The sequence below is a fragment of the Thermobia domestica genome, chromosome 3 (genome assembly GCF_964235325.1).
Source record: "Thermobia domestica chromosome 3, izTheDome1.hap1.1, whole genome shotgun sequence".
Classification (NCBI taxonomy): domain Eukaryota; kingdom Metazoa; phylum Arthropoda; class Insecta; order Zygentoma; family Lepismatidae; genus Thermobia; species Thermobia domestica.
This window is the reverse complement of record NC_137456.1, coordinates 344,903,900-344,917,738: the sequence shown is the minus strand read 5'-3', so window position 1 is coordinate 344,917,738 and position 13,839 is coordinate 344,903,900. Positions and strand designations below refer to the sequence as shown.

Below are 13,839 nucleotides of genomic sequence, written 5' to 3'. Positions count from 1 at the left end.
CTAAATAATTGTTTTAGTGCTTAATATTGCCTATTCTATGTATTTTCTTCAAAATAAGGCTTTATTGGGGAAAAATGTATAATTTAGTATTTCAATAAAGAATTCTGCCTCTTCCGAGAAATGTAAGTGCTGTTTGTAGTGAGATAAGATGTCGTAAAATGTTGGACTACTAAGTAGACTGACAAAGTGCTATAAAACTTTGGACTGTTATGTGTAGTGATAAAGTGCTGTAGAGAATGTATTTACCAAATATACATGAAATACATATAGTTTCCTTTATATACGTATATAAACGCTATCCGTATTTATAGTTAAAAAAAATATTAACAAACACGTATGAGTTATGTTTCTATATTCTTTGAACACCATTATCTGTGACTTGAATTTATTTTTTTAAAATTGTATTGAGTATTTATCTTCATTATTTCGAGTTACATTTCAGTGCCTATTTAACTGTTTATTTTTTAAATTTTAAGTCCCTATTTTCCAGGTTTTTAGTGCCTGAACATCCGGTCTCTAGAAATAACATTTTTCAGTTTAACTCCCCGTTTAGGCTAAGGAACAATGATGGAAAAATTGGTGGAATGAGAAAATGGGAAGAAAAGGAAGTACCCCGAGAAAACCTATGGACACAATGTTGTTCATGCCCGGGAATCGAACCAGGGACTACACGCGTCAGAGGCAAGCGCTTTACCACTGAGCCACTGTTTCTCCCTATTTGTACGATATAACGCGAAGATGACTTAGATAGCGGTATATTTATAGAATGTTTTACGTGTGTGCAACGAACATTCTTGGATAGGGGCAATTCATAATATTTCTGAGGAATATGGGGAAAATGCAATATGTATTTCAATATTAGACTAGAAAGCCTTTATGCTTTCAGTGCATTCTGCTAGAAAATTTAGTAGAACTCAAAGCTAGTGATCTTCGTTAAGAGGCTTCACCCCCGCGAAATTAAAATGCCGCTAATTTTACAGTAATTATGTGATATCTTCCAATAGATAAAAGATAATCGAATTGTGGTACAAGAGCGCCCTAGACAATATTATTTTACATGAGATACGGTACCGTTATCACGACTCACTTATCTGCTTTCGATTTCGAGCCATTTTGAAAATCGGCATTTATTTTCGCGTTTTTAAACGGCTGAAAACGGAAAGCTACTAGGTGACTTGTGGTAACGGTATCTCACGCAAAATAATATTGTCTAGGGCGTCTTGTTCTACATTTCAATTATCTTCTATCTATTGGAAGATATCATATAATTACTGTCAAATTAGCGGTATTTTAATTTCGCCGAGATGAGGCCTCTTAAGAGAGGCTGCAACCATGAGGAACGGACTGTATTTCTCTTTATCAGGATGCATATGGAGAAGAGGCAACAGCCTGTCATTAGAAGTGATCTTGGACCCCTGGTAAATTATTGCCATGGGATTAACATGTCTGGCGTTTCATTTGGACGCTTAACAAGGCCATAACAAGTCACAATTCCCTCTGGATGACGATTAATCCTCTGTGATTACCTCGTTAATACGCAGCTACCGAGACTTTGACATCCCACATAAACAAAAAATATGTCCAGTCGCTTGATCCAGCTGGAAATACCATGGATCATCTCCAGTTAGTTGAGTCTCCCGCTGCGGGAATTGTTTCTCTGTGGCTGGATCATAGCTACCAGAGGCAAAACAAGGTTTATAGATAAAACACGGGAAATGTCGCTCGTGGAGTAATTTATAGTAAATAATAATAATAATAATAATAATAATAATAATGCAGAAATCAGTCTGAGGTATTTTAGTATAAAAATGTGCTGTTCAATAGATATTTGATGTTCTAATTTCTCAAGCAGTTCGATTTTAACAACTAACTAGTTTAATATCACAAAACGAGGAAGAAAGGAAGAATTGCCTCACATTATTCAGACTTATACTTTACACTTGAAAAAGCACATATTTTTCTTTATTTTATCTAAAAATTTACTGTGTCATTGCAAAGTTCATTTTGCAGAGGATAAGTCCTCCCGCTATTGACTTTTCCATGGAAAAAGCGCCAGAAGTTGTTAAGGTTGGTTTAAAGGAACAAGTTTTGCCAATAGATGTCACTACAGTCTTCGTATCTCTCTTTTTTTTTACCGTTGACAAAAATTTACGATTTCTCTTGCAAATTTCAACCTAGAGACTTCAAATTTTTTGAGAAGGAACTTCATAACCTATCGAAGACAACAATTCGTGCCGATTTTTTATTTAGAATTTTCTTCATTGTTGAAATAGCTTGATTGTTGAAATGGATATCCAAATCTTTAACAATATAACTGTTTCAACAATGAAGAAAATTCTAAAAAAAAAAAAAAAAAATCGGCACGGATTGTTGTTTTCGATAGGTTATGAAGTTCCTTCTCTAAAAATGTGAAGTCTCTAGGTTGAAATTTGAAAGAAAAATTGTAAATTTTCGTGAAAGGTAAAAAATACATGAGAGAAATAAGAAGATTGTAGGTAGTGACATCTATTGGCAAAACATGTCCCTTTACACCAACCTTAAATAACTTCGCGGCTAGAAACTAAATTTCTCAATCTGACCAGGACTAAACACGAAACCGGCTGGGACGATCCCTCAAAACCGGGATGTCTCTCAAGCCTAAATAATAATAATAAAGGCTCTAAAAATCCGTGGCGGAAGGTCGCCATGGCGACACAAAATACAAATCTGGTGTCTAGCTAATGTGTAGATCTAGAGCATGGCCATACGAAGATACGTTTCCGATGTGTTACCCCCCGCCGCAAACGCGACCTAGGTGCCTACTCAATAATTTTACTTTCGCCAGAGTTATAAAACATACTATGAGCCACTCAGGGTTTCCAGGCCTTATTGCCATACCCTTACTCTCATTCATGCAAATCACGAGAAATAACCTTGTGTTACATAGTTTTTTCTGTGATTAGCTAATACTTAAGAATTTTCTTGTATTTTACTTTATAATAGCATATACTTTATAATAGCAGAGTTCCAATACTCTGCACAAAGCATTTTCCAAGCAGCTGTTTCTTGCCAAAATCCCCTTACCTGCCAACACGTCTTTCCTTTTTTCCTTTCTTTAGACATAATTTAAACAGCAGGCGGTCTATTGTTTCAAAACGCACCAAATACGCTCGAGCCGACGTATTCTGCGCATTTTTTTTATTGCTTTCACGTTTGCAGCGCATTGTGATTAGCCATCCACATTTTAATATATGGTCAGCGATTCCAAGCGTACGCATGAGCCATAAAAACGCGCTGCGAACGCATTGAGTAGCCAGGTACCTATGTGTGAAATTGGATTTGTGTTATTCTGGCTTCTGGTTGTCAGAACTGTCCCTTAGGACATTTTTTTCGAGCTCAATAATAATAATAATAATAATAATAATAATAATAAGTTTCGGTGTAGATTTTGACTGTAGATGTATCGTTGTTTCGCAATGTAAAACGAAGCTCATGTATTTTACTTATCTTTGGAGATTAATATTATAGGCAGGGTGCGAATTGGCGGGGGGGATGCCAGGGATTTCCCCCCCTGACAAAAATCTTTCCCACCCTAGAGAAGAAAAATTTTATCCCTGGCAGGGATAACTTTTTCCCCCTCTGGAGTACTTTTAAGTGGACATAAAGATAAGTAGGTCTACTTTGCGTAGCTAACCTAAATATTACTTGAGTGAAAATTTATGAAAGATCTCACATCTCAACTGTTTTGTACTTGTTAGTGTATATATATATATATATATATATATATATATATATATATATATATATATATATATATATATATATATATATATATATATATATATAATATGGGGGAGGACTGCTTGCGCATATGGGTGAAATTCATCCCCCCCTGGGAAAATTTTTTCAATTCGCATACTGATTATAGGTACAGTGATGTTAAAGATTATCTCAAGATTGGCAACACTGGCTGAAGAATGGATCATGACCGTGTCAGTGACCTTCAGAAAGAAAGATATTTTTAGGAGGAAGTTTTCGCTGTTCCTACATTTCAATAAGATTACTAGAGACACGTATTTGCGGAAAGAACATAGGAGGAACCATTCGTAAACAGAAAGTGAAAGCTTGTCTGGTGCCGAAGAAACATTTAGGATGTTGTGAGAAAAGTAGATAAAAGTTTGTACGATACGGCTAAATACAACCTTTGTCCAGAAAGTTCGGTGAATGACGTCATACTGCTCACGGTCGTAGAGAAAATATGTCCTCAAAAGTAAGTAGTTCAATAAAGAAAATGTCTAGCAAATATAATTTATTAGAGCAAACGTTATTTCTGAAGAGTACAATTTTTTAAATTAAAAGTGGTGGAACTCTCCAGCTCTCTACAATCATCTACCTTAGGAATTCTTTCCACATGATTTTTTATTTCGTTATACCACACTGTATAAGGACGTTCCCTAGGTTTTGTTTTGTCTATTCATGATAATTTCTTCACGCAATATGTTCGGTTCGCTGTTGCTTCAATGCTTCATTTTCATTATAACACCTGTCACTCCTTTCAGCTGTTTGATCTACGAGATTCTTCCCCTAACTTTGTGATTGCTCTACCGTTTTTCTATTGGCGAGCGTGCGCACTTTCAGTGCATGTGGTCACAGGTTCAATTCCCGCTGTGGGAGAGCATTGAACGCACTATAGTTGTTCGGGTTCCTCATAAGTATGTAGGTACACGACTCGCATAGCCTCGGTGTTGAGAAAGGACGCTAGAGCTGAGGAAACAATAACATATTTTTGTGAGTGATTCCTGGCATATATCTCTTGATGTTTCATTATAGATTCATAGTCTGCAGGTGGTGAAATATTTGATTTTGTCAGTGTCTACATTCCTTATTCATATTGGGAGGGGGGGCACGTTAGCCTAGTGGTGGAACGCTTCCTCTGGTGCATGGGGTCCCTGGTTTGATCTCCAGTTAATAAGTTTGTGGTGGTCAACATCATGTCCGTGAGTTTTGTCGGGGTACTCCCGTTTCCTCCCAGATTCTCATTCCGTCAATTCTTCCATTATCATTTTTTTGCGTCAATTATCGCCTCCCTTAGCCTAGCGGACATAATTATGGGGCGTTAAACTGAAAGATTTCAGTTCTTATCCATGTCAAAGCGCACAGAATTCGTTTATTGAAAATCTTAAATTTCAAACACATTGCCATTTGACTTCTCAGTATATGAAGCTGTTCCGACTCGAGCCTAGCTTAATACGACTACTCGCTTCTTTTTTTAATGTTACCGTTATGAATATCTTTTGGTTTTTCTCGGGTAACTGTTAACTGACGGACAGCATTGTTCTACGATCTCATACCAGGGGCGCACCTACAGGGGGTCTAACGGGTCTGGACCATCCCAAGAAAACTTCCTAACTGAACATATATTGGTACACTCAGTGGCGTAGCAGCTGCCCCCGCAACCCCCGCAGTGCGGGGGGCCCTGAGGTGTAGGGGGCCCCCGAAGTCTTGCGATGAATAAAGACTTAAAGAAGTAGAACTCCAACCTTACTTCTATCGGCTTTACAACTAGGGCCCCTTCTCTATACTTTGCAGGGGGGCCCGCAAAAGTTTGCTACGCCACTGGTTACACTTTCTCAATAAAACTATTCTTGCTTAATTAATTTTCTTATTTCTATCTACTTTGTTGATCTGAATCTCTATAAATAAAAATAAAATCGGTCTTGTGTTTGGTCACATTTCGGGAAAACTGCTGAATCACTTGAAACTATTATCATCATTATCATTATCATTATTATTATTATTATTATTATTATTATTATTATTATTATTATTATTATTATTATTATTATTATTATTATTATTATTATTATTATATCTACGTCAAACTGAGTCTTTATTATGTCACTGTTTAAAATGTGTTTTCGAAGGAGGTGAGAAGGATTAAAATAAAAGTTTATGCGAATAAAGAACCTCTCAGCCTCCTCAAAAGTTAGGAAGATGAAGTTCGGTATACATACTTCTTATTAAAAATAATTGGACGTGTATCCCAGGGTTTCCGAAAATTCCACTTGTAAAGGAGGCAGGGGTCCAATTTCTATATTTTTTAAAAATCAAACCAACATGAAAAAATGCATCATCACAGAAAAACGGCCAATCTATTTTAAACGAATTATTATATAATATAATTCGAATTTAAATCTAATTGGATTTCTGTCATGTTGCTTTCGTTAAAATGCGTGTTCTGAAGAGAAAATGGAGTTTGGTATAGTCAGTGGCGTATTTAGGGGGTTGGCTCTCAGGCTCAAGCCCCCCTCCTCCGAAATAATTTTTTTATGTGCAAAACTTCATTAAAATTTATCAGTACTTAAAAGGAAAAAATACAAGTGCTTCTTCACATGTTGTGCATAGCCCCTACCGAAACAAAATCCTAAGTACGCCACTGGATAATGTATATGCCAAACACTTTATTAAAAATAAATGGAGCGTGCCCCAACCAATAGCGTCATTTCAGGTTTTGTTTGAGAGGAGCAGGTGTTTCCACCGACAAAAAATTTTTACTTTTCTTGTTAATATATTATTATGTAATACTATGTATTTCTCAAACTCAAGAAGGGGGAAAGTGCCTTCCTTGCTTTCCCTAAATGATGCCTCTTGCCCCAACACTTAACAAAATTCCGCTTCTAAAGAAATGGCAATACATACCTTTCAAATACTTTCCCTCTATTCTTGCTGTACAAAGAATGGGCGTGTCAACTTTCGTTTAATAACGAGAACCTCATTAAAATGATAATTTTGCGTACGGTAATGTGCGAGCGAACCTTTTTCAGGGCGCACAGGAATGAATGGGTTTTGCAAGGAATCTCCGTTAGGTTTAAAAGGCAAAATTATGTCATTTTATGAGAAACAGGAATCCACCGTTCCTTGACACTTGTCGATGGTGTTGGAAGTCAAAGTATCAGCAACCTCCGTGTGTTGACATGCACCTTTTATAATGTTATAACTAACGGTGTCAGGGAAGTTTTTTTTTTTTTTTTTTTTTTTTTAATTAGTGGCACTTGGTGGATGGATGTCTTTGCACAAAACAAGCTTCTGTTTCCCAGAGTTAATGATGGGTTAACGGAATTCAATTCTCTCTTCTTCCTGCCCTCTTGTTTATTGTTATTACGTCTTTTGCTGTGACGTAATTCATAATGTCTTCATTTGGAGGCTGTGAAACAGAGATTGATTGTGAAGCAGAGCGTGAACAAATGCGCCTTCGCAGAGTGAGTACGTAATGCTAGAAGTCCATAATCATACAGCAAGTAAAGTGGCGCTGCTGTCAGTACAAGAAGTGGAATTTCGCAGGATATGCTTCCTCCGGTAGACACCAGATGTCTTCACTAGAGTGTGACCACCGGTAGCTCTTTAGCCTTTGTTTTGCTTTTTGTGTTTCCTCTACGGGCGCATTCGTCCCTGAACTATTCACGAGGGAGGGGAAGATACAGAGCAACTTTTGAGACTTTTAGTGAATGAAGTGTTTCTGTTTGAAGTGTGTCAGTGACTTTCAATGTTTAGATGCCACACAAGAATATTATATTTCAGGTAAATGCATGTTCTTTTCTACTTTTTCAGTCATAAAGTTAAAAGAATTTGTTTTGCCGCCTTGTCATTTAGGATGGTAGACCTATATCAGACTGAAGACAAGACGCTGTAGTTTACAAAATAATTAATACAAACACAAGCAGCAAAAACTTTTTTAGTTTTGGTTTTATAGACGAAATGAAATCGAATCTCAGGTTAACGTTCTACAATTAAGCCCTTTAGGTTAAAGGAGACTATGATTAAAACAAATGAATTATGATGGAAGAATTGGTGGAATGAGTAAGTGGGAGAAAATGGGAGTACCCCGAGAATACCCACGGACACGTCTACCACAGACTTACTTGGTCGGGGATCGAACCAAGGACTGCATGCACCAATGTAAACGCTCTACCAGTGAGCAACCGTTTCCCCTTTTAGTGCCTATTACGAGAATTGTAAGACAGTTAAACTTATAGCTCTTATATATTGCTTATTGTTTGAAATTTGTGAGCAAAGTAGTTTAAAATATGAGAGCCGCTAGTAGACAAGGACAGGGTGACCAGTTTCTTTCCCCTTGTAACAAAAGGGGAAATGGCACAGTGGAAATTACACAGATATTCATTTGCACTCCTTCAATAGAAGGCACTCTGACTTCATATAACGTTAGGAAGCTAGATTCGTAATTGTTAAGTACATGTGTAGGGCTTCTACACGTTCGAAATTTACATTATTCGCTTCCCCACTCAAAAGAGAAAGAAAAAAAGATTCAGGACTCCAAATGTCCTGGTTTTAGCAAGGTTCTAGAATTAACCCGCATCCTTATTGAGTCGTAATAAAGAAAGCAATCAACCTGGCTACTAACCCACCTTCACTCGCTTTCGCTTGTTCGTGATTACTGTGTGAATTGAATATTGAGCTTTGATAAAACAACAACGGAACTAGCCTACTAACCCATCCTCATGTGCGGGTCAGCATTGTAGAACTTCCCTCTGGTTTTTCTCCTAAACGTAAGACAGTCATTCGTGCGATAAGTTTACATACACCACTCGAAAGAATTGTCGAAAACAATTATTCTTTCACTAGCTTTCTTCGTATTGTCCTCCAAAAGATTTGCACTGGATGATATAATAATACCCCACGAAGTTTAAGTGAAATTTATAGAATCACCAGAAGTAATGTTGAAAAATTACAATTCTTTCAAGATTTAGATACAAATACAGCGTCCAGACGTATTCCATAAGTAGTCAGGCCAGTATCCACGGAGGGCCCAGCCCCCCTAAAATTTTCGCGGTAGGCTTTCGAATGAACTATTATATGGTTCATGCCCCCCATACATTTTTGGGCTGTTTAGAGCCTGAGTAGAGTGGAAAAACATAAACCAACATGTGTTAGGTGGACACTAAAAGCACGAGTGCTAACAGAGTCAGGACAGAACGAAGTTGGTATTACATCCATAGTGAGCAGGTACGTCAACGATGATTTTGCACGTGGCTTAAGTTTAGAGTTGCCCCTCCAGTTTCCAACCTACAAAAATGCAGTTAAAACATTAAAAATTGTTAGGTTAGTTTAGTTTAAGTTAGGTTTGGTTAGATTACCTGGTAAGATTTTAGTTAGACTAGAACAGTGACCGGAACAGGTTCTCATGTAAGTTTCAAGTACCACTTAAATTCAGTAATCTATGATTCTCATGAAAATTTAATAGATTTTCTTCATTATTCTTATTTAATTCTGTAAAACTCAATGCATAAATATCATATTCATCGCACCGATTCCCCATCCTATACGACTACCATGCTGTTCAGTTATCGAAACCTTCCGCGTCTTGCAAATAGTACCCACTTCTAAATATCTTTTCTCGTATTAAACATAACTTTACTGCCAAACTTTGACACTTAAACATCACATAAGAACGCCAAATCATCATCTCTTACCCCATTTCTCCTGTAAATTTTCCTAATTTTTATAAAAAACGGAGTAAAATATGTATATAATTTTTATATATATTTTGAACTTTAAACTTAACCCTTACACGGAAACGAAAGTAGTGAAATCTGATTGTTTTAAGCAGTGATAAGAGTTCCTATAGCACTTGTAACTGTTTAACACAGAAACGCGCTACACGTGTAATCTAAACATACAACATTCGTATCCTCTATGCAGGAATATTATGTCGTCAGAACATAGCTAGTACAGATATTTTTCATGTGCGCTTACTTTTTTTAACTGTCGTATAGCATTTGTAAAGATTTTACACTTGTAAATATAAAGTACAGCTGTATTACTTACTATACTATTTAATTCGGTTGCCTGCGGAAATTTGTTCTTCATAAGCATATCCTTCCATACAGAATATTGAATTTTAGTCTGTAAATTTGGGAAAATGTATATTTACCCTGCATGGATTTCCCCCGAGGAGAATTTTGAAAGAAATGCTGCGAAAAGTTTAAAGGTTAACCCAAGTTGAGAGCAAGGGCGCCGATCCTGGGGGGGATGAGGGGGCTAGGGCCCCCCTAAGCTCATGTGGGCCCCTATTGTATTTATGAATATAAAATATTTGGCATAATTTGAATGCAATTTGTCTTAAAATCCTGATATACGTACCTTCTGCATCTAAATGGGCCCCCTTTACAGAGAAATCGGCGCCCTTGGTTGAGAGCTATCGGAGAAATGCCTCGCAAGGAAATTTCGCATCTCCGGAGTGTCGTCTCGGCCACCCGTCTTAATTATCACTGGCCATTGATACTCGGCTGGTACGGATAATCTATTGTTACTTACTTTTGGCGAGTGTTAACCTATTCAAATAATTCTAACATTTCAGCAAAAAACAATTAAGTATGAATATACTGTAAGTTTTCATATGGTGTCTGCATTTTTTAGTCTAAAAATTGGGAGCCCGATATACAGGGTGTCCTGGGAAAAAATCACATCTCTTGAGATTGTGAGGGAGGTCATTCTGAGCAAAACCATTCCTATCACTGTCCTGTTCTCAGCGCTTTGAAATCCACATGTTGTTAGGGTTGCTAACCGTCCGGTATTTTACCAGACAGTTCGTTTTGTGACTTTGTCCGATGTCCAGTACGACCTCAAAACCGGACGTTAAATGTTCGGTATTTTTTCCTCTTACTGGTCCTATTCTCTGTTCTATTCAGATTATTTTGGAGTGATGAAAGGAATCGTTAGTCGATGAACATGGTTAAAGCAGAGCTTATAATTCGCTTTGATATCTAACTATTAGTCCTGGGGAGAATATATATATATATATCTTATATATGTTAATTTTTCCTCTTACTAGTTCTATTCTCTGTTCTATTGAGATTATTTTGGAGTGACAAAAGGAATCGTTAGTCGATGAACATGGTTAAAGCAGAGCTTATAATTCGCTTTGATATCTAACTATTAGTCCTGGGGAGAATATATATATATATCTTATATATGTTAATTTTTCCTCTTACTAGTTCTATTCTCTGTTCTATTGAGATTATTTTGGAGTGATGAAAGGAATCGTTAGTCGATGAACATGGTTAAAGCAGAGCTTATAATTCGCTTTGATATCTAACTATTAGTCCTGGGGAGAATATATATATATATCTTATATATGTTAATTTTTCCTCTTACTAGTTCTATTCTCTGTTCTATTCAGATTATTTTGGAGTGACAAAAGGAATCGTTAGTCGATGAACATGGTTAAAGCAGAGTTTATAATTCGCTTTGATATCTAACTATTAGTCCTGGGGAGAATATATATATATATCTTATGTATGTTAATTTTTCCTCTTACTAGTCCTATTCTCTGTTCTATTCAGATTATTTTGGAGTGACAAAAGGAATCGTTAGTCGATGAACATGGTTAAAGCAGAGCTTATAATTCGCTTTGATATCTAACTATTAGTCCTGGGGAGAATATATATATATATCTTATATATGTTAATTTTTCCTCTTACTAGTTCTATTCTCTGTTCTATTCAGATTATTTTGGAGTGACAAAAGGAATCGTTAGTCGATGAACATGGTTAAAGCAGAGTTTATAATTCGCTTTGATATCTAACTATTAGTCCTGGGGAGAATATATATATATATCTTATATATGTTAATTTTTCCTCTTACTAGTTCTATTCTCTGTTCTATTGAGATTATTTTGGAGTGATGAAAGGAATCGTTAGTCGATGAACATGGTTAAAGCAGAGCTTATAATTCGCTTTGATATCTAACTATTAGTCCTGGGGAGAATATATATATATATCTTATATATGTTAATTTTTCCTCTTACTAGTTCTATTCTCTGTTCTATTGAGATTATTTTGGAGTGATGAAAGGAATCGTTAGTCGATGAACATGGTTAAAGCAGAGCTTATAATTCGCTTTGATATCTAACTATTAGTCCTGGGGAGAATATATATATATATCTTATATATGTTAATTTTTCCTCTTACTAGTTCTATTCTCTGTTCTATTGAGATTATTTTGGAGTGACAAAAGGAATCGTTAGTCGATGAACATGGTTAAAGCAGAGCTTATAATTCGCTTTGATATCTAACTATTAGTCCTGGGGAGAATATATATATATATCTTATATATGTTAATTTTTCCTCTTACTAGTTCTATTCTCTGTTCTATTGAGATTATTTTGGAGTGATGAAAGGAATCGTTAGTCGATGAACATGGTTAAAGCAGAGCTTATAATTCGCTTTGATATCTAACTATTAGTCCTGGGGAGAATATATATATATATCTTATATATGTTAATTTTTCCTCTTACTAGTTCTATTCTCTGTTCTATTGAGATTATTTTGGAGTGATGAAAGGAATCGTTAGTCGATGAACATGGTTAAAGCAGAGCTTATAATTCGCTTTGATATCTAACTATTAGTCCTGGGGAGAATATATATATATATCTTATATATGTTAATTTTTCCTCTTACTAGTTCTATTCTCTGTTCTATTGAGATTATTTTGGAGTGATGAAAGGAATCGTTAGTCGATGAACATGGTTAAAGCAGAGATTATAATTCGCTTTGATATCTAACTATTAGTCCTGGGGAGAATATATATATATATCTTATATATGTTAATTTTTCCTCTTACTAGTTCTATTCTCTGTTCTATTGAGATTATTTTGGAGTGATGAAAGGAATCGTTAGTCGATGAACATGGTTAAAGCAGAGCTTATAATTCGCTTTGATATCTAACTATTAGTCCTGGGGAGAATATATATATATATCTTATATATGTTAATTTTTCCTCTTACTAGTTCTATTCTCTGTTCTATTGAGATTATTTTGGAGTGATGAAAGGAATCGTTAGTCGATGAACATGGTTAAAGCAGAGATTATAATTCGCTTTGATATCTACCTATTAGTCCTGGGGAGAATATATATATATATATATATCTTATACTGTATATGTTAATTTTTCCTCTTACTAGTTCTATTCTCTGTTCTATTGAGATTATTTTGGAGTGATGAAAGGAATCGTTTGTCGATGAACATAGTTAAAGCACAGGTTATAATTCGCTTTGATATCGACCTGTCTTGCGCGTAATTTGCTGAAGAATTGAAGACCGGAAAATTTATTGAACTTATCAAAACTGCTAAAGGTCAACAAAAGTACATTGTCAATTCGCTTCATTGTGTTCTTATGATCACTTTATCAATTTACAGTTCGCATGCTGTAACTCGTGTAACCTAAAATAGTGTTTGAAATCCAAGACTTCGGTGGGGGCTGCAGTGGCTCAGTGCTAGAGCGTTCACTTCTGCTGCATGAACTCCTTGGTTCGATCCCAGCTCACAGCAAGTGGGATTTGTGGTGGACAAACACCGTGTACGTGGATTTTTCTCGGGGTTCTTCCGTTTCCTTCCATCTTACTCATTTCACCATTGCTTTCATTTCTCATTACTGTCTCCTTTAGCTTGGCCGGCAGAACCGTGGGACGTTCATTTAAATTCATTTCCGAAACTTGAGTGAACTACTTACTGTTCAAAGGGAAGTGAATCCAGGCCTCCCACGTCAAAGGCCCGTACGCTAACCGCTTAGCCCCGAGGGAGCTGCGGAAACGAGATGAGAATTGCCCATGTTTCTCGTCTCAAAAGATGTACTTTTCGTCTCGATTCGTGAGCAACACTGTGATACTTTGTGTGTGCCAAAATGAGATAAATGGATAATTCTGTTTTTTAAAAGGTCTTCAACCTCACGTAAGGGCGATAGCTAATCCTGTGAAACAGTATAGACTAGAGCGATTCCTATAAGTTTATCTGTAATAATAATCTCTGAGTATTGTTACGATTAATAAAAGTTCTCAGACAAATA

At 36.2% G+C, this 13,839-nt stretch overlaps 1 protein-coding gene across 15 annotated transcripts in view; it reads left to right on the top strand.

Annotated features, from left to right (window-relative positions):
* Nucleotides 1-13,839, top strand: part of sick (sickie) — a 1,461,343-nt gene that overhangs the window by 1,048,326 nt on the left and 399,178 nt on the right. The window contains exon 1 of one of the 15 annotated variants that reach the window (XM_081752896.1): nt 7,356-7,557. The exons of the other annotated variants lie outside the window; for them this stretch is intronic. Coding sequence (XP_081609022.1) covers nt 7,485-7,557 — 73 coding nt within the window. The 5' untranslated portion in view covers nt 7,356-7,484. Of the gene's footprint in view, nt 1-7,355; nt 7,558-13,839 lie in introns of those variants that run through there. 15 annotated transcript variants of the gene reach the window in all.